The sequence below is a fragment of the Ascaphus truei genome, chromosome 20 (genome assembly GCF_040206685.1).
Source record: "Ascaphus truei isolate aAscTru1 chromosome 20, aAscTru1.hap1, whole genome shotgun sequence".
NCBI classification, from domain to species: Eukaryota; Metazoa; Chordata; class Amphibia; order Anura; family Ascaphidae; genus Ascaphus; species Ascaphus truei.
Genome location: NC_134502.1, coordinates 31061198 through 31081885, shown reverse-complemented (window position 1 = coordinate 31081885; position 20688 = coordinate 31061198). Strand labels below are relative to the sequence as shown.

The following is a 20688-nucleotide window of genomic DNA, read 5'->3' as shown; positions in this document are numbered from 1 at the left end:
ATGTCCCAGGCCTTATGTATCAGCACTTTGTGTCAGTTTGCGATTGCCACAGGGTAGTTTCATTTAGCTTATCAGATGAGTAGAGTAGAAGTATGGAGATGGTCAGCGCAAACTCATGGACCTCACGATGTTTGATGGAACGAAGTGAAATTCAATAAAAGATGGAATAAAAGATAATAAAACACAGTATTAGTGCATACATCCACATGTGTGGGGAACGAGGGGGGGGAGGGGGGAGGAGGAGGGGAATAGAAGGGTGGGGTGATAGTGGATTGCCACTGGATATATAATAAATGAAACGTGAACAATTAGTTTCAATGACTCACACGGGCTTGTGTGAGACTTCACCCTCAACGCTGACTGTGGTTGGTAAATGCAGACTCCTATAGTGGAGTGACAATAAACAAAAACTCACACGGCCTAATGTGAGTTCGTTCCCTCAGTGGGTGATGTCAGCCTGCTTAGGTGATGTAGGTACTTCTCAGCAAACAATCCCCAGTGGGTGTGGTGTGTGAATGGCTCTTTCCCCGTCCCCATAGACCAAAGTATACAGAAACCAGAATTAACAAAATAAACAGGTCTTTAAAGAGTTTTTGTTTATTGTTACTCCACTATAGGAGTTTACATTTACCAACAACAGTCAGCGTTGAGGGTGAAGTCTCACACAAGCCCGTGTGAGTCATTGACACTAATTGTTCACGTTTCATTTATTATATATCCAGTGGAAATCCACTATCACCCCACCCTTCTATTCCCGTCCTCCTCCCCCCTCCCCCCCCCTCGTTCCCCACACATGTGGATGTATGCACTAATACTGTGTTTTATTATCAGTTATTCCATCTTTTATTGAATTTCACTTCGTTCCATCAAACACCGTGAGGTCCATGAGTTTGCGCTGACCACCTCCATACTTCTATTGCAACGTTAAGAAGGACTCGGGGTTCCTTTCTTCAAGGTCAAGCAGCAGCCAAAAATCAACAACAAGGGCCAGTATACATTTTTCTATACTCTTTCACACGACAACACAATTTTTTTTACATCTTTTAATTTTTTAATATATTTTAGGCGTTGAAACATCCTCTAGCCGCACATTCCAGGGAGCGCCCCAGTCCAAACATACACCAGATGAAGAGAGTACCTGCTACTGTGCAGAGTTTATGCACGTGTTTTTCTGACTCTGTAAACAATCTCTGTGGTTAATTGCGAGCACCGGTTAGAGAGATCAGTTGTATGCGTTAAATCAGCATTAAGCCTGTTGTCAGGTACTTGTCCCCAGTGTTTGTGTAATCTAAGTAGATTATGCAGACAACAAAAAGGGTTATTTTTGAGAGTGTTTAGATGTAAATGTTCTATAGCAGTCCGTTTGTTTATGCTGCTACACCGTACTTTCAGAGTTAACTGAGCACTCTGCAGTAGAATACCTTTATACTGATATGTATATATGGGCCATCCCTTAAGGTTGGAGGAAAGGAAATTTCACCAGCAACAAAGGAAAGGGTTCTTTACAGTAAGGGCAGTTACAGTGTGGGATTCATTACCCATGGAGACTGTGATGGCAGATACAATAGATTTGTTCAAAAAAAGGTTGGACATCTTTTTTAGATGGGAAAGATATACAGGGATATACCAAATAAGTAAACATGGGAAGGATGTTGATCCAGGGATTAATCCGAGTGCCAATTCTTGGAGTCAGGAAGGAATTTATTTTCCCCGTATGAGATATCATTGGATGATATGACACTGAGGTTTGGGTTTGCCTTCCTCTGGATCAATAAGTAAGTATAGATATAGGATAAAGTATCTGTTGTCTAAATTTAGCATAGGTTGAACTTGATGGACGTATGTCTTTTTTCAACCTCATCTACTATGTAACTATGTAAGAGCACTTGGTGTCAGTGTACTATTACCAAAAAGTAGTTTATTAAACTTGTCAAGTAAAGAGGGTAGCTGCTCCTATGCAGGGATTTCTGCACGCGTTTCTCTGACTCTGTAAACACTCTCTGTTGTTAATTTGCGAGCACCAACCCGCTATATGCAGTGAGTCAGCGATCTCTAGCTTAAGTGCTAATTAGCCCATTAGCCTCAGGTTGCTAGTACAGTGATGACAAAGGGTATTGGTATACACAAGTCACTGCTTCAGCCCTTAGTAGTTTTGGCTTTTGCAGTGTGCTGTGAAGATCCATATGACTTGGTAGTTTTAGCCCAAAAATAAAGGATATATATATATATATATATATATATATATATATATATATAATCAAAAAATAAATAGATGATACCGTTCTGTGGCTAACGAAATGCTTTTATTTGTGCGAGCTTTCGAGATACACTGATCTCTTCTTCCGGCGATGTTACAATGAATGAAGCAAGGATTACTTAAAAACAGTGTCTCTTGGAATGTTATCTGTGCACAGATAACATTCCAAGAGACACTGTTTTTAAGTAATCCTTGCTTCATTCATTGTAACATCGCCGGAAGAAGAGATCAGTGTATCTCGAAAGCTCGCACAAATAAAAGCATTTCGTTAGCCACAGAACGTATCATCTATTTATTTTTTGATTATTGAAGCTCGGCTAACACGGTACTGATACCTCTACATGAAATATATATATATATATATATATATATATATATATATAATATATGTACTAGCTTATATACCCGGCGTTGCCCGGAGGCAGGGAGGGGACGGGGGGCGTGAAAGGCAGGGGGGGGTGTCAGTGGGGGGGGGGGGTGCGTGAAAGGCAGGGGGGGGGCATGAAAGGCAGGGGGGGCGTGAAAGGCAGGGGGTGTGTGAAAGGCAGGGGGGGGCGTGAAAGGCAGGGGGGGACGTGAAAGGCAGGGGGGGCATCAAAGGCATGGATTCCTCCCCCTGCATTTCCTCACTTGGCAGCATGCCACGCTCCTCGGCCTGCCAGTGGTTCTCTCCCCCTTCGTGGCCTCCGCCGATTCCTGGTGGCACAAAGGAGGTATTGCGCGGCCGCAACTCCCTGCCGCCCTCCTCCTGCTCCTCGGGGATGTTGAGCCGTAGCGTGCTCTGGGGGGTGGGCGGAAGTGGTAGAGCGACCGACACACACACACACACACACCCCTACACCTCTACTTCCAGGCGCTGCCATCTTAGGCACTCGGCGCCGCGAGGGAGGAAGGGGGTCCTTCCGGGCGCCGCCATCTTGAGAGGCAGCTGCAGCCTGCCTGGCCACTGCCTATTCCCCTGCCGGGGAGGGAGGTGAGTGGAGCACCGGGGAGGGAGGTGAGTGGAGCGCCGGGGAGGGAGGTGATTGGAGCGCTGGGGAGGGAGGTGAGTGGAGTGCCGGGGAGGGAGGTGAGTGGAGTGCCGGGGAGGGAGGTGAGTGGAGCACCGGGGAGGGAGGTGAGTGAGTGCCGGGGAGGAAGGTGAGTGGAGCGCCGGGGAGGGAGGTGAGTGAGCTCCGGGGAGGGAGGTGAGTGAGCTCCGGGGAGGGAGGTGAGTGTGATGGGGGGGGAGAGGACAAAGTGTGTGTGTGTGTGTGTGTGTGTGTGTGTGTGTGTGTGTGTGTGTGTGTGTGTGTGTGTGTGTGTGTGTGTGTGTGTGGCCGAGGGGGAAGACAGTGGCATTTGGGTGATGTCAGCCCACCAATCTGATTGGCCAGAGGCTGAGGACCAATCAGATTCACCGCAGATTGCACTAACCTTTTGATTTTATATATTAAGATACACTTTTTAACTAACCATTGCTGTGTGTGTAGCCTTGGTCATGGGATCCAGGACTGCAGTGCATGAAGGAGAATATATAGCACAATAGATAGCAGGAAATCCAAATGATTGTTTGAATACTTTAAAAAAATTGCTGGCACAAGCAGTGCCTGCTACCTGACGTACGTTTCGTCGAAACTGACGACTTCTTCTTTCAGCACTAATATATACAAACAAAATACCTAGCAAGGAAACCAATTTTAACTTTAATTAACTATAAAATATTGCGTAGACATTTGGTCTTAATAAAGTGTATAATTTCAACAGACTCAGTGTGAGCGATATATTGTACAGCTGCTACAAATGTTGCCAAGTATATCTTTATTGACTTATTCAAATTGGCAATTGTCTATTGTATCTATTTGCATGCTGGGGCACTTCTGTGTATTTATCTGAATATATCGATGACTTTTTACAGCAATATGCAAGTGGCATGAGATCCTATCTCAGGGATACCATGGAGGTGTGTGACATACGTTCTAAAGTAGAATGGAAACCTGGGAACATAATGGCCACATGTGATGTAACCTCATTGGGTACAAGTATTGACCATAACCAAGTATGTGAAGCAATTGGCACAGCACTGGACACTGATGAGGATCTACTTGATGAACAAAAAACTCTTTTATTGGGCAGCATGTCGTTTATTTTGAAACACAATGTTTTTAATTTTAATGGACAATATTTTTTACAACGATGCGGAACCGCCATGGGGACCAGGTTGGGCTTTTTTTTAATAGCCATGGATCCAGCTCGTATTAAGATTCATTATGGTTTTGGGCGGTCAGATTATACCCAAGCAGGGTTGTATTACGTCATTGGATATCATGTGTTCATCTTATCACTCACTTGGATGTTACTTGTGCTCCAGAACTATATGAATAAGCGGTTCTATTTAAGTATGCAATAAGACTGGATTGCACCTGCTCCTTTAAGAATTAATTCATTATTCACATCAGGGAGAGAATACACCCTCTCTTCCTAAACAAGAGTAATTAGTTATAGGGTGGATCCAACAATATCTAATGTGATTCTGCCCATTTCCTCATATCAGCTGTTACCTGTAGTGAATATTCTGTCTGTACTTTACTTTTTATTAGTGGTTATAGAACAGGTCGTCTCGGATAACCATGTCTTCAAGTAAGTGTACCTCTGCTATTCCTGCGCTAACACACTCCCAACTCTCTGTCACTACACCTCCATCCTGACCTCCCCCCCCACACACAGCTCTGTCACTGCACCTCCATCCTGCCCTGCAGCCCTCTCTGCTATTCCTGTACTGCCCCCCCCCCCACACACACACAGGTCTGTCACTGCACATCCATCCTGCCGTGCAGCCCTCTCTGCGATTCCTGTACTGACCCTCCCCCCCACACACACACAGCTCTGTCACTGCACCTCCATCCTGCCCTGTACCCCTCTCTGCTATTCCTGTACTGACCCCCGCCCCCACACACACACAGCTCTGTCACTGCACCTCCATTCGGCCCTACAGCCCTCTCTGCTATTCCTGTACTGACCCCCCCCCACACACACACAGCTCTGTCACTACACCTCCAGCCTGCCCTGCAGCCCTCTCTGCTATTCCTGTACTGACACCGCACCCACACACACACAGCTCTATCACTGCACCTCCATCCTGCCCTGCAGCCCTCTCTGCTATTCCTGTACTGCCCCCCCCACACACACAGCTCTGTCACTGCACCTCCATCCTGCCCTGCAGCCCTCTCTGCTATTCCTGTACTGACCCCCCCCCCCCCACACACACAGCTCTGTCACTACACCTCCATCCGGCCCTGCAGCCCTCTCTGCTATTCCTGTACTGACCCCCACCACACACACACAGCTCTGTCACTGCACCTATATCCGGCCCTGCAGCCCTCTCTGCTATTCCTGTACTGACCCCCCCCCCCCACACACACACAGCTCTGTCACTACACCTCCAGCCTGCCCTGCAGCCCTCTCTGCTATTCCTGTACTGACACCGCACCCACACACACACAGCTCTATCACTGCACCTCCATCCTGCCCTGCAGCCCTCTCTGCTATTCCTGTACTGACCCCCCCACACACACAGCTCTGTCACTGCACCTCCATCCTGCCCTGCAGCCCTCTCTGCTATTCCTGTACTGACCCCCCCCCCACACACACACAGCTCTGTCACTACACCTCCATCCGGCCCTGCAGCCCTCTCTGCTATTCCTGTACTGACCCCCCCCACACACACACAGCTCTGTCACTGCACCTCCATCCTGCCCTGCAGCCCTCTCTAATATTCCTGTGCTGCCCCCACCCCCCACCCCCCACACACAGCTATGTTGCTGCACCTCCACCCTGTCCTGCAGCCCTCTCTGCTATTCCTACACACACACACACACACACACACACACACACACACACACACACACACACACACACACACACACACACACACACACACACACACACACACACACACACACACACACACACACACACACACACTTATAAGAACACTTTTTACAGTTCTGATATGCCCATTCCTGGTAACACCTGTAATAAGAGCATATCCTTATCAGAACATCTCCCACAGCCCTGACGTGCCCCTTCCTATGGGAGGAACCCCTGTTATAAGAACAGCCCCCCTTATAAGAACATCTCCTCACATCCCTGACGTGCCCCTTCCTATGGGTCGTACAACTGTTATAAGAACACCCCCTTATAAGAGCATTTCCCCACTGCCGCTTCCTACAGGAGTTATCTTTGGTATAAGAGCCCCCCCCACTACGCCTGTTTAGTGTGATATATATATTATTCATCCCTTATAGTATGTATACCTCCCTTTGTCATTGTTATAGGCTGATCGAGGGTGTACCTGGTGTGTTCTATAAGAACACTTCCTTATCAAACCAGTTCCTTACAGTGCTGACGTGCTCCCTACAATGGGGAACACCTCCGTATAAGAATGTTACATTCCTTACGTGCCTTTTCCTCTGAAACAATCCCCAGGTATAAGAACAGCTCACTGCCCCATCCTTCTGGAGGAACCATTGTTATAAGAACATCTCCCTTATAAGGACATGTCCTTACTGTCCTTTCCTGGGGAAAGAACAACTGTTATAAGAACAGGTCTGAACAAGACCCCCTCGATCTTGACTCCACATCACTTCTTTTAACAGGTCACGGTGACCCCAATATGTCCATGCCTGTTCATACCCAACCTCAAGGGCTTCGTGAATCTGTGGATACTCACCAAAAACCGTTTCCCTTGGTACCACCAGGTCTGATGCCCCTTGTAGAGGTAAGAGGAATGACAGGACATCATTTACACAAGGAGTGGCCAACTCCAGTCGCAGACTGAGCCATTGATTGGGCCACCTGTGCTGAAGTAGGGATATCCTGACAACCTGACCTGTTGGTGGCCCTTGAGGACTGGAGTTGGCCCACCCCTGCACTACACCAACTGGCTTTATTAGAATCTGTTATGGGATATTACACAATAGAGGAGGCAATTAGTTGGGCAATTTATCTCGTTCGTTGTGTTTCTCTCGTTCATGGAGATATTCACCCTAACCTACCTCAATTTATTTTAAGGGATTAGAACCTGTGGGGTTGTCCCAGAACTGAACAGCAATATTTTCAGCTCCGAGGAACCCCCTTGGTTCTGGTGAATTTTACTGGTCAAGTTCCCGGTATTACCTCCTGGTATTTTAACAGAGGATTTTAATACTGCAGTAGGATTAGTTTCTCCTGTAGGACGCAGGACTGGCAGTAACTCTGCAGCAGGATAAGTATCTCCTGTGGTGACTGTGTGGTGGAAGATGAAATGATAAAACGAGATTCTCTCGGCAGACTGCAGACATTTGATCTCTGACTTTCCTCCTCTGGCGGTAATATCAGCTGCAGATTATAAACCAGACTCCAAAGTCCTAAACAATAAACATTTAATGATCTCTCTCCTCTCTCCCTCTTCTTCTTACGTTCATCTTATTGATCTTCCTTTCATCTATCGAAAATCCCAGTCTCTTTAACTCATTATCAGTGTATAGAAATGCTCTGCATCATTATACAGTGCAGCATGTTACTTAGGACCCTTGGGTCACAGATATGAAACACCTCATTGTGACTTATTCCAGGACATAATGGGGTGGCATCTGATGGTGACCTCAGAGTTGGAGACATTTCAATAAACCCCAAGTTTAATCTTGACTTTGTTCATTTCCAGGTGGAAGAAGTCATATTCATGGACACAAGTAAGACAATTATGGATCTGTAGAGTGTTTTATGTTTTGATTAGTTGTGGTGCATTGGGTACTTCCTGGTCACTGTCATGTGATGCTGTGATGTCATCACTCTGACCTCTGACCCAGGAAGCAGAGTGAGAGCCATGCAGGGTTTAGACACGCAGCAGTCTGAGGTAACAAATGGAAATACCCATGGCAAGACTTCTTGTCAGCAGCAATAAAGAAGGATGGTTAAACACTCAACAAGGTAGTGTGTTATTGTGATGCATAAACACTTAGACTTAACAATAGCAATGATAATGAGTTCGTCTCAAGCTCTTGGTGCTTTGGTGAGACGTAGTAGTGACGCTTTGGTGAGACATAGTTGTGACACTCTTGTGAAGGTGACAGGCTGATGATGAGCCCACGTTCTAACTTTGCCTGTGAGCGAAAAGCTCAGATTAAGCCCTCGCCAATCAGTGGCACACGTATTGTCACATGAGGTGGAGACCATATTAATATGAAAAGCTTACAATGCATTTTACAGGAAGGAGATAAAATTACCTTCTCAATGTCACATGGAGATGATCTGACTTTTTCTTCGAGCTATATTTCCGGAGAGGTCCGACTCCATAAGGTGCGTTCCAGCACTAGAAGGCATCTTACAGCGCAACAAGGGAACCGGGCCAAAAGGTGTCTTCCAGTATCGAAAGGAGTCTTATGGCATAGGAGAGCATAGTAACTATGGCCTTTAGCCGACATTTCAGATTCACCTGTGTATTTACCAAGTCCCACCACATCTACAGGGTGTCTGTTCCATGGATTCCGACTCCCACCCTCCAAATCCATACATCTTGTTCTAACAACCTTCTTTTATCTACCTTTTGCATGTTCGAGTTTAGATATCTACAGATCAACCCCGTTATAGCGTGATCCGATACAACACAGATCCACTTATAACGCTGTGTGAGTGTGGCTCCCAATAAAGTACAGTCACACACATAAGTACATTCAAATCCCCCAGCCTCTGATTGGTCAAGGTACGAAAAACCCTCCTTCCCCCCGTTCCCGTTCTGTGACTCTGGTTGGGGCACACTTCTCCCTCACAGCACAGAGCACCACCACACACAGCCTGTCCCCCACTCTCCTCCCCGAGCTCGCTGCACTTTCCCCCCCCTCAGTCTCACCACATCTGGTCTCACCGTTCTCTCCTCTCCCCCCCCCCCCGGTCTCACTGCACTCTGCCCCCCCCCCCGGTCTCACTGCACTCTCCCCCTGTCTCACCGCACTCTCCCCCCGATCTCCTCCCCGGTCTCACCATGCTCTTCCCCCCACCCCCTATCTCACCACACTCTCCCCCCCGGTAACCCCCACCGGTCTCACCACACTCTCCCCCCGGTCTCATCATGGTCTCCCCCCTGGTATTACCACGCTCTCCCCCGAACACAGAGACAAAGAGAGAGCCATAGAGACACAGAGGGACAGAGAGACACATAGGGCAGAGGAGAGGGGCAGAGAGATACATAAGGCAAAGAAGAGCAGCAGATGCTAAACCCCTGATCGGGCCGTTTTTTATCCTGCGATCCACTTATAACGCGATCGCATTATGTGGACCCCAAGCACTGCATTATAACAGGGTTCAGCTATAGTAGTGGAACCTTTTACTGGACAAAAGTTTTCTATAGCCTCTTTAGGTGCAAAAGTTTTTGGGACTTGTCACATCTCTTTCTCAGTTGTACTGTCACTTAACGCTCATACAAAGGCAGTCTCACTCATTCTGAAGAAGTCTCGCTCATTGTGAAGCAGTCTCGCTCTCTGGAAGACTTTCTTACTCACTGGGAGGCAATCTCACTCATTGGAAGGCAGTGTTACTCATTGGATGGCAGTCTCACTCATTGGATGGCAGTCTCACTCATTAGAAGGCCGTGTCACTCAGAAGGCGATGTCACTCATTAGCAGGCAGTGCCGCTCATTAGCAGACAGTACCACTCATTAGGAGGCCGTGTCACTCATTAGAAGGCCGTGTCACTCATTAGGAGGCCGTGTCACTCATTAGAAGGCCGTGTCACTCATTAGAAGGTCGTGTCACTCATTAGAAGGTCGTGTCACTCATTAGAAGGCCATGTCACTCATTAGGAGGAAGTGTCACTCATTAGAAGGCTGTCTCACTCATTGGATGGCAGTCTCACTCATTAGAAGGCCGTGTCACTCATTAGAAGGCAGTGTCACTCATCAGAAGGCCGTGTCACTCATTAGAAGGCCGTGTCACTCATTAGAAGGCCGTGTCACTCATTAGAAGGCAGTGTCACTCATTAGAAGGCAGTGTCACTCATCAGAAAGCCATTTCACTCATTAGGAGGAAGTGTCACTCATTAGACGGCTGTGTCTCTCATTAGAACACATTCTTCATGAAGGGCAGTGTCACCCATAGGAAGACTGCCCCACTCGCCGGTAGCCTGTGTCACTCATTGAAAGTCTGTGTTATTCTTTAGAAGGCAGTGTCACTTATTGGGAGGTAGTATTACCCATTGGAAACATGTCACTCAATGGAAGAAAGTACCACTCAGAATTCAGTCTCAACCAGGAAGTTAAACTCATTAGGAGGTAGTCTAACTTATTAGGAGGTAATTAAGAGAGGTAGTTTCACTCATTAGGAGGTAGTCTCGCTCATTAGCAGGTAGTCTCGCTCATTAGGAGGTAGTCTCGCTCATTTGGAGGTAGTCTCACTCAGGAGGTAGTCTCACTTATTAGAAGGCAATGTCCCTCATGTCTTAGAACATGATAAGGACTTCTAACTAAACCTCACTCACTTAGATGTTCTCCAGACCTTCATAAAACTCACAACGCTGGCTTATGGTTCAGTCTTTCAGACCCGAGACGGGAGAATACTCTACTCCACAGTTCAGGAATCAGAGTGCTGTGGATCACCTCTGAACATAACGCTCAGAAACCCTTATGAGATGGATGTTATCAAGTTCCATTTGACATCACATGGGAAATGCTGGGTGTCTTATTCGGACGTGAGTTTTGTTTCCTTTAATAGTAAGTCCCATGTAAGAGCAAAGTGACCTGATGTCAGGGACATGTTTAGTAGGTTAAAGGGTCAGTCCCACATAGGTGAAAGTGACCTAATGACAGGGACGTGTTTAATGGGTTAAAGGGTCTGTCCCACGTAGGAGCAAAGTGACCTAATGACAGGGACGTGTTTAATGGGTTAAAGGGTCAGTCCCACGTAGGGGCAAAGTGACCTAATGACAGGGACGTGTTTAATGGGTTAAAGGGTCTGTCCCACGTAGGAGCAAAGTGACCTAATGACAGGGACTTGTTTAATGGGTTAAAGGGTCTGTCCCACATAGGTGAAAGTGACCTAATGACAGGGACGTGTTTAATGGGTTAAAGGGTCAGTCCCACATAGGTGAAAGTGACCTAATGACAGGGACGTGTTTAATGGGTTAAAGGGTCTGTCCCACGTAGGAGCAAAGTGACCTAATGACAGGGACGTGTTTAATGGGTTAAAGGGTCAGTCCCACGTAGGGGCAAAGTGACCTAATGACAGGGACGTGTTTAATGGGTTAAAGGGTCTGTCCCACGTAGGAGCAAAGTGACCTAATGACAGGGACTTGTTTAATGGGTTAAAGGGTCTGTCCCACGTAGGAGCAAAGTGACCTAATGACAGGGATGTGTTTAATGGGTTAAAGGGTCAGTCCCACATAGGGGCAAAGTGACCTAATGACAGGGACGTGTTTAATGGGTTAAAGGGTCTGTCCCACATAGGGGCAAAGTGACCTAATGACAGGAACATGTTTATTGAGTCACATCTGGGTGACTGACAAATAAAAATATAATGATATCTGTCTCTTCCAGCTGAAGGTTGAAGCTCCCCCTAATTCCCCTATTGGTTACATTAAACGTGGCAGTTCCACGAGCAAGCTGCATTTTTCCGTCCAGAACCGAAACCAAGAGCCCATATTTACAGCTGCAGTCTCCACCGCCAAGTTATAACCCTATTGAGGTGCCTCTAGATTTTTTTCCTGCTGTCTCTTCTCCCTCTGACTTCTCTTTAATATGTATGTATGTATGTATGTTTGTAAGTATGTATGTTTGTATGTATGTATGTATGTTTGTAAGTAAGTATGTATGTATGTATGTATGTACTGTATGTGTTTGTGTGTGTGTGTATGTATGTGTGTATGTATGTATGTATGTATGTATTTGTGTATGTATGTATTTGTGTAGGTATGTATGTACAGTATGTGTGTATGTATGTATGTATCTGTGCATGTATGTGTGCATGTATGTATGTGTGTATGTAGGTGTGCATGTATGTATGTATGTATGTATCTGTGCATGTGTGTATGTATGTGTGTATGTATGTGTGTGTATGTGTGTATGTATATATGTGTGTGTGTATGTATGTGTGTATGTATGTGTGTATGTATATATGTGTGTGTGTATGTATGTGTGTGTATGTGTGTATGTATATATGTGTTTGTGTATGTATGTGTGTATGTATGTATGTATATATTTTTTTATAGCGCTATCTATGTACACAGCGCTTCCCAGCAGTAATACACGTGGCATAATAATATAACATATAATGGGAATAAGCGCTTCAGACATAAAAGTAACATTAGGAAAATAAATTCCTGCCCGAGGAGCTTACAGTCTAATTGGTAGGTAGCAGGAAAGAACAGAGACAGTAGGAGGGTGTTCGGGTAAGTGCGTCTGCAGGGGGCCAAGGTTTATGTATGAGGTGTATAGTATCAGCCACGGAGCTACTCATATGCTTCGTTACAGAGGTGGGTTTAAGATACAGTAGTTCTTAAGAGGTGGATAGAGAGGGTGCTAGTCGGGTACTGAGGGGAAGGATATTCCAGAGGTGTGGGGCAGTCAGTGAGAAAGGTTTAAGGCGGGAGAGGGCTTTAGATACAAAGGAGGTAGAAAGAAGACATCCTTAAGCAGAATGCAAAAGTCATGCCGGTGTATACTGAGATATTAGGGTGAGATGTAAGGAGGGGCAGAGGAGGGTATAGTGAGAAATTAGGGTGAGATGTAAGGAGGGGCAGAGGAGGGTATAGTGAGATATTAGGGCTGAGATGTAAGGAGGGGCAGAGGAGGGCATAGTGAGATATTAGGGTGAGATGTAAGGAGGGGCAGAGGAGGGCATAGTGAGATATTAGGGTGAGATGTAAGGAGGGGCAGAGGAGGGTATAGTGAGATATTAGGGTGACATGTAAGGAGAGGCAGATGAGGGTATAGTGAGATATTAGGGTGAGATGTAAGGAGGGGCAGAGGGGTGTATAGTGAGATATTAGAGTGAGATGTAAGGAGGGGCAGAGGAGGGCATAGTGAGATATTAGTGTGAGATGTAAGGAGGGGCAGAGGGGTGTATAGTGAGATATTAGGGTGAGATGTAAGGAGGGGCAGAGGAGGGTATCGTGAGATATTAGGGTGAGATGTAAGGAGGGGCAGAGGAAGATATAGTGAGATATTAGGGTGAGATGTAAGGATGAGCAGAGGAGGGTATAGTGAGATACAGTATTAGGGTGAGATGTAAGGAGGGACAGAGGAGGGTATCGTGAGATATTAGGGTGAGATGTAAGGAGGGGCAGAGGAGGGTATAGTGAGATATTAGGGTGAGATGTAAGGAGTGGCAGAGGAGGGTATAGTGAGATATTAGGGTGAGTTGTAAGGAGGGGCAGAGGAGGGTATAGTGAGATATTAGGGTGAGATGTAAGGAGGGGCAGAGGAGGGTATAGTGAGATATTGGGGTGAGATGTAAGGAGGGGCAGAGGAGGGTATAGTGAGATATTAGGGTGAGATGTAAGGAGGGAAAGAGGAGGGTATAGTGATATATTAGGGTGAGATGTAGTTAGAGGCAGAGGAGGATATAGTGAGATATTAGGGTGAGATGTAAGGAGGGGCAGAGGAGGGTATAGTGAGATATTAGGTGGAGATGTAAGGAGGGGCAGTGGAGGAGGGTATAGTGAGATATTAGGGTGAGATGTAAGGAGGGGCAGAGGAGGATATAGTGAGATATTAGGGCTGAGATGTAAGGAGGGGCAGAGGAGGGTATAGTGAGATATTAGGGTGAGATGTAAGGAGGGGCAGAGGAGGGTATAGTGAGATATTAGGGTGAGATGTAAGGAGGGGCAGAGGAGGGTATAGTGAGATATTAGGGTGAGATGTAAGGAGGGGCAGAGGAGGGTATCGTGAGATATTAGGGTGAGATGTAAGGAGGGGCAGAGGAGGGTATCGTGAGATATTGGGGTGAGATGTAAGGAGGGGCAGAGGAGGGTATAGTGAGATATTAGGGTGAGATGTAAGGAGGGGCAGAGGAGGTTATAGTGAGATATTAGGGTGAGATGTAAGGAGGGGCAGAGGAGGGTATAGTGAGATATTAGGGTGAGATGTAAGGAGGGGCAGAGGAGGTTATAGTGAGATATTAGGGTGAGATGTAAGGAGGGGCAGAGGGGGGTATAGTGAGATATTAGGGATGAGATGTAAGGAGGGGCAGAGGAGGGTATAGTAATATATTAGGGTGAGATGTAGTTAGAGGCAGAGGAGGATATAGTGAGATATTAGGGTGAGATGTAAGGAGGGGCAGTGGAGGGAATAGTGATATATTAGGGTGAGATGTAATTAGAGGCAGAGGAGGATATAGTGAGATATTAGGGTGAGATGTAAGGAAGGGCAGAGGAGGGTAAGTGAGATATTAGGGTGAGATGTAAGGAGGGGCAGAGGAGGATATAGTGAGATATTAGGGTGAGATGTAAGGAGGGGCAGAGGAGGGTATAGTGAGATATTAGGGGGAGATGTAAGGAGGGGCAGAGGAGGGTATAGTGAGATATTAGTGTGAGATGTGAGGAGGGACAGAGGAGGGCATAGTGATATATTAGGGTGAGATGTAAGGAGGGGCAGAGGAAGGTATAGTGAGATATTAGGGTGAGATGTAAGGAGAGGCAGAGGAGGATATAGTGAGATATTGGGGTGAGATGTAAGGAGGGACAGAGGAGTGTATAGTGAGATATTAGGGTGAGATGTAAGGAGGGGCAGAGGGGTGTATAGTGAGATATTAGGGTGAGATGTAAGGAGAGGCAGAGGAGGATATAGTGAGATACGCAGATAGACACACAGATGATAGATGGATGAGAGGTAGATAGATAGATACGCAGATTGATGAGAGGTAGGTAGATAGATACGCAGATAGATAGATAGATAGACGGGCAGATAGACGGGCAGATAGACGGGCAGATAGATGAGAGGTAGATATATAGATATACAGATAGATGGATACGCAGATAGATAGATAGATAGATAGATAGATACGCAGATAGATAGATAGATACGCAGATAGATGAGAGATAGATAGATGGATACGCAGATAGACACACAGATGATAGATGGATGAGAGGTAGATATATAGATAGATACGCAGATAGATGAGAGGTAGATAGATAGATAGATATGCAGATTGATGAGAGGTAGGTTGATAGATAGGTACGCAGATAGATGAGAGGTAGATAGGTACATAGATAAATAGATGGATACGCAGATAGATACGCAGATAGATGAGAGGTAGATATATAGATATACAGATAGATGGATACGCAGATAGATAGATAGATAGATAGATACGCAGATAGATAACAGGTAGATATATAGATATATAGATACAGTATACAGATAGATGGACACGCAGATAGATGAGAGATAGATATATAGATATACAGATAGATGGATACGCAGATAGATAGATAGATAGATACGCAGATAGATAACAGGTAGATATATAGATATACAGATAGATGGACACGCAGATAGATGAGAGATAGATATATAGATATACAGATAGATGGATACGCATATAGATAGATAGATAGATACGCAGATAGATGAGAGGTGGATATATAGATATACAGACGGGAGACTGGAGTTGGCCACCTGTACAGTAGATAGATACACAGACAAACCGGCTGAATATCTCGCCCTACAATAACCCCGACCCCTGCTCCCCCAGATAATTAGTGTAAGAGGATCTCATTGTGTGGCTCGGATACAGAGACAGGAAATCGGGAAATCTAGCATAATCCTCTTCCAATTTCCTGCGGACATGGAGGCTACAATGAAAGCCGTACTCCTGGGAGCCTACCTGTATATAGTGAGTGATCCAAACCCCACATAACAGCCCCTATACCTTCCCCTGCTTCCCCACATAAAAGCCCCTATACCTTCCCCTGCTTCCCCACATAACAGCCCCTATACCTTCCACTGTGTCCCCATATAACTGCCCCTATACCTTCCCCTGCTTCATCACATAACTGCGCCTATACCTTCCTGTGTCCCCACATAACAGCCCCTATGCCTTCCCCTGCTTCCCCACATAACAGCCCCTATACCTTTCCCTGCTTCCCCACATAACAGCCCCTATACCTTCCCCTGCTTTCCCACATAACCACCCCTATACCTTCCCCTGCTTCCCCACATAACAGCCCCTATACCTTCCCCTGCTTCCCCACATAACAGCCCCTATACCTTCCCCTGCTTCCCCACATAACAGTCCCTATACCTTCCCCTGCTTCCCCACATAACAGCCCCTGTACCTTCCCCTGTGTCCCCATATAACTGCTCCTATACCTTCCCCTAATTCATCACATAACTGCCCGTATACCTTCCACACTGTGTCCCCATATAACTGGCCCTATACCTTCCCCTGCTTCATCACATAACTGCGCCTATACCTTCCTGTGTCCCCACATAACAGCCCCTATACCTCCCCATATTTCACCTTATAACTATTTCATATAACCACTCCCAATATCTCCTCTTATTACCCCATATAACATCTCCCTATACCTTTCACTGTGTCCCCATATAACTGGCCCTATACCTTCCCCTGGTTCATCACATAACTGCGCCTATACCTTCCTGTGTCCCCACATAACAGCCCCTATACCTCCCCATATTTCACCTTATAACTATTTCATATAACCACTCCCAATATCTCCTCTTATTACCCCATATAACATCTCCCTATAACTCATCCTACTGCCCCATATAACTGCTCCCTATATAACTCCTCCTATTATCCCATATAACCTCTCCCTATATCTCCTCCTATTACCCCATATAACCTCTCCCTATAACTCCTCTTATTACTCCATATAACCCCTCCCTGTAACTCCTCCTATTACCCCATATAACATCTCCCTATAACTCCTCAATTACCCCATATAACTGCTCCCTATAACTCCTCCTATTACCCCATATAACCGCTCCCTATAACTCCTCCTATTACCCCATATAACTGCTCTCTATAACTCCTCCTATAACCCCATATAACCTCTCCCTATAACTGCTCCTATTACCCCATATAACTGCTCTCTATAACTCCTCCTATAACCCCATATAACCTCTCCCTATAACTCCTCCTATTACCACCTCCCTAGAACTCCTCCTACTACCCCACATTACTAACCTGACTAAGTCAAGTTCTCCTTCTGTTATAGGATCATAATCTCACTAAGTCCTACAGAGAAGTCTCGCCTCCGAGAGAAAGGGGCGACTGGTTCAGTGGCGGCGGTGGCGGAGACGGCGGTGGCGGAGACGGCGGTGGCGGAGATGGCGGTGGCGGAGGCGGCGGTGACGGAGGCGGCGGTGACGGAGGCTGCGGTGGCTTTTAAAGTCGTTCGAACGAGAGCCTTACATGTTTCCGATCCCTAACGTCTCCTTTACATTGGGACCTCCAACACGATAGGGCTCGTTTGGCTAAGCAGTGCTGTTCCATAAGATGTCTTCCAGTGACGGAAGAGACCTTCCAGAGTAAACCATTCACCTGAAGGTGTATTATAGGGTTGCGTTGCTTAGCAATTATGCCCCCAAATCTCCCTGTGCTTCAGTATCATGTAGATTGTAAACTCATTGGCCCGGAGAAGTCATTGTCCATAGATCTTACACTCTACGTGGTGGAGGATCTACTCACACTCCAAATACCATGATCTTTAACCAGTACACTACCACCCACTGCTTCTAATTCTCCTACTGTATGTTCTCTTGGAATGCACCTTAAATATATGTTTACGGGATAGAGTTATGTTTTCCATAATATGTACTGTGGCAGGTCGGCCTCACGGCCGGGTCAGTGTCATGATAATATCATTAGATATTGTGTATCCGAATTCAGATCTCAACAGAGGTGTGTTTTGGACTAAACACGGGATGTCTTTAGATGGGGCTCACGCGAGCGTCCGCAGGCGTGCTGAGGAGTTGGATTTTTCAGCCGACAGCCAAGCTGTTTTTTTAGCGCGCTGTCGGCTGAAAACATCCAATCAGCGCGAAGCAGCGTCACGGCGCCGTGACGGTGACGTCGGTGCGTCACGGGCGATTGGCCCAGCGACGTCACTGCCCCGCCTCCCTCTGCCTCCCCCCTGCCTCCCGATCGCGGACGCTGGCTCGCCTGCATGGGCATGAAATCGCTCATGCTTGATCAGGTGAGCATCAGCGTCCGCGCGGCTCAGCGCTGCTCCACGTTCTATGGACGCAGCCTAAGGCACTTTGTCAAAGAGTACCTGTATGGTCTCCTGCTCCCTGCTGATATAGGGCAAACTCTGATTGAAAACTGAAAACCTGGTTGTCCCGTTTTGGCCCCGCCAACTCATGACGTCACGAACCACGTCACAGAGATGGGCGCGACAGAGAAACTAGGAACTCCTATGTTATCCTCCCCTATATTGCTCTGGGGGTTCTGATTAACTTATATGATCTATATATATATATATATATATACAGTGGTCGACAATTCACCAAAAAATCTAGTCGACGAACAAAAAAAATCTACTCGCCACCTAGTACCACACGTGTGCTGCTTGGGCCAATAGGAGCTCGCCACGATGTTAAATCCACTCGCCCGGGGCGAGCAAATGTATAAGTTTGTCGAACACTGTATATATGTATCATTTGTTAACATGTTTATATTCCTTCTGAGCTATAAGGTCATCTATTTACATATGTGTTGCTTTTTTTTCCTACAGGCGCTCTCAAGGTCTGGCACTTATAACTAGGGTAGCTGCTATTTGTGGGCTGCTGCTGATTGGCCCTCGAGCTGGATAGACATTGGCTGGCTTCTTTTGCCCACAAACACTGACGGTGACGTCAGAGGTGGGTGGGGATAGACAGCTATGCCAGTGATATACCACAATGGTCAGCGGACAGCCCCCAGAGCAATATAGGGGAGGATAACATAATGTGTGTGAGTGAGTGAGTGTGTGTGTGTGAGAGTGTGTGTGAGTGTGTGTGTGAGAGTGTGTGTGAGAGTGTGTGTGAGAGTGTGAGTGTGTGTGTGAGTGTGTGTATGAGTGTGTGTGTGAGTGTGTGTGAGAGTGTGTGTGAGAGTGTGTGTGAGAGTGTGTGTGAGAGTGTGTGTGAGAGTGTGTGTGAGAGTGTGTGTGAGAGTGTGTGTGTGTCCCCGTCCATCCAGCGCTGGCTCCTCCTGGTGGAAACCGCCGACCATTGACGGCCTCTTGTGATGTCACTTCCGTCACCACCGACTCCCGTCTCCAATCAACTGCATTCCCGCCGCTAAAGGAGTTTCACTTCAAAAAGGAAATCTTTATAAATACCTATTAATTGACGCGGCACGAATATATACGTTAAATAAAACCCACAGCTGCTTACTTCCACCAATACCAGTGATTACATTTGTAATTCTGCAGCATTTATCCCCAGGGATTAAATTACACGCATTATTACTTCAACCTGAAGAACGTCAAAAATTCAATTAGGAAGGAGGTTAACTGGGGCGGTTTGCAAACATTGAGCAGAGAAAGCAATGTGAATTAATTACACAGGGAGAGGTTCCCTCGCTGGTTCAGACGGGGAACTGAGATCCCTCAGGTCTGTTTCTGCTTTAACCGCGTTTCGCTAATTAGGTTTCCCTGGGTTTGCAGTGGAAAGGTGGAACAGCCCAGATAAACACACATGGGACACATTCCTTTGTATCACACGGTGCATTTTAGGCCATATGGTTTCACGGTTTTCTTCGTTATTTAGGTGGCTAAATTTTCCACAAGTGTTGGCTAATTGAATATGACTTTATCACTTACGCATGGACATCGTCAAGGGAATTAAAAAAAAAATATATCTATCTCTGTACACTTCGTACAGTAGCTGCCTACTAATTAGTCCCATACTGTATAATAATTACGCTTTGCAATTCTAGGAAATTCAGTGTGTCAACTCGTGGGGATTTGCAAAGCAAGCAGGGAAAATATACAGTACATAGACATGACAGTTACTTTTATTATATATATATATATATATATATATATATATATATATACAGTGTTCGACAAACCTATACATTTGCTCGCCCCGGGCGAGTGGATTTAACCCCCGGGCGAGTAAATATTGGCCCAAGCAGCACACGTTTGGTACTAGGTGGCGAGTAGATTTTTTTGTGTGGCGAGTAGATTTTTTGGTGATTTGTCAACCACTGTGTGTGTGTACAGTATATATATATATATATATATATATATATATATATATATATATATATATATATATATATATATATATATATATATAATTACTCATACATATTAAATGTTTATCTTTTAAAAACAGGTAAATTTGATTGGACAGTGATGTGTTTAATTAGTATTTAATAGGTTAAAGGGTCAGTCCCAAGTAGGGGCAAAGTGACCTAATGACAGGGACGTGTTTAATGGGTTAAAGGGTCAGTCCCACGTAGGG

The 20688-nt window shown here is 46.0% G+C and overlaps 1 protein-coding gene across 1 annotated transcript; it reads left to right on the top strand.

Annotated features, from left to right (window-relative positions):
- Positions 1-4866: 4866 nt before the first annotated feature.
- On the top strand, positions 4867-18227 carry LOC142471181 (uncharacterized). The gene is made up of 7 exons (XM_075577970.1): positions 4867-4876; positions 6895-6996; positions 7852-7968; positions 10801-11002; positions 11809-11950; positions 15959-16099; positions 17448-18227. The coding sequence occupies exons 1-7, from the start codon at positions 4867-4869 to the stop codon at positions 17619-17621; spliced, it is 888 nt and encodes a 295-aa protein (XP_075434085.1). The 3' UTR covers positions 17622-18227.
- The last annotated feature ends 2461 nt before the right edge of the window (positions 18228-20688 follow it).

Excerpts from the sequence above, each read along its gene's own strand:
- LOC142471181 (XM_075577970.1), top strand. Across the intron at positions 7,969-10,800 it reads AGTCATATTCATGGACACAA|TCTTTCAGACCCGAGACGGG; the intron begins GTAAGACAATTA and ends CTTATGGTTCAG. Across the intron at positions 16,100-17,447 it reads TGGGAGCCTACCTGTATATA|GATCATAATCTCACTAAGTC; the intron begins GTGAGTGATCCA and ends CTTCTGTTATAG.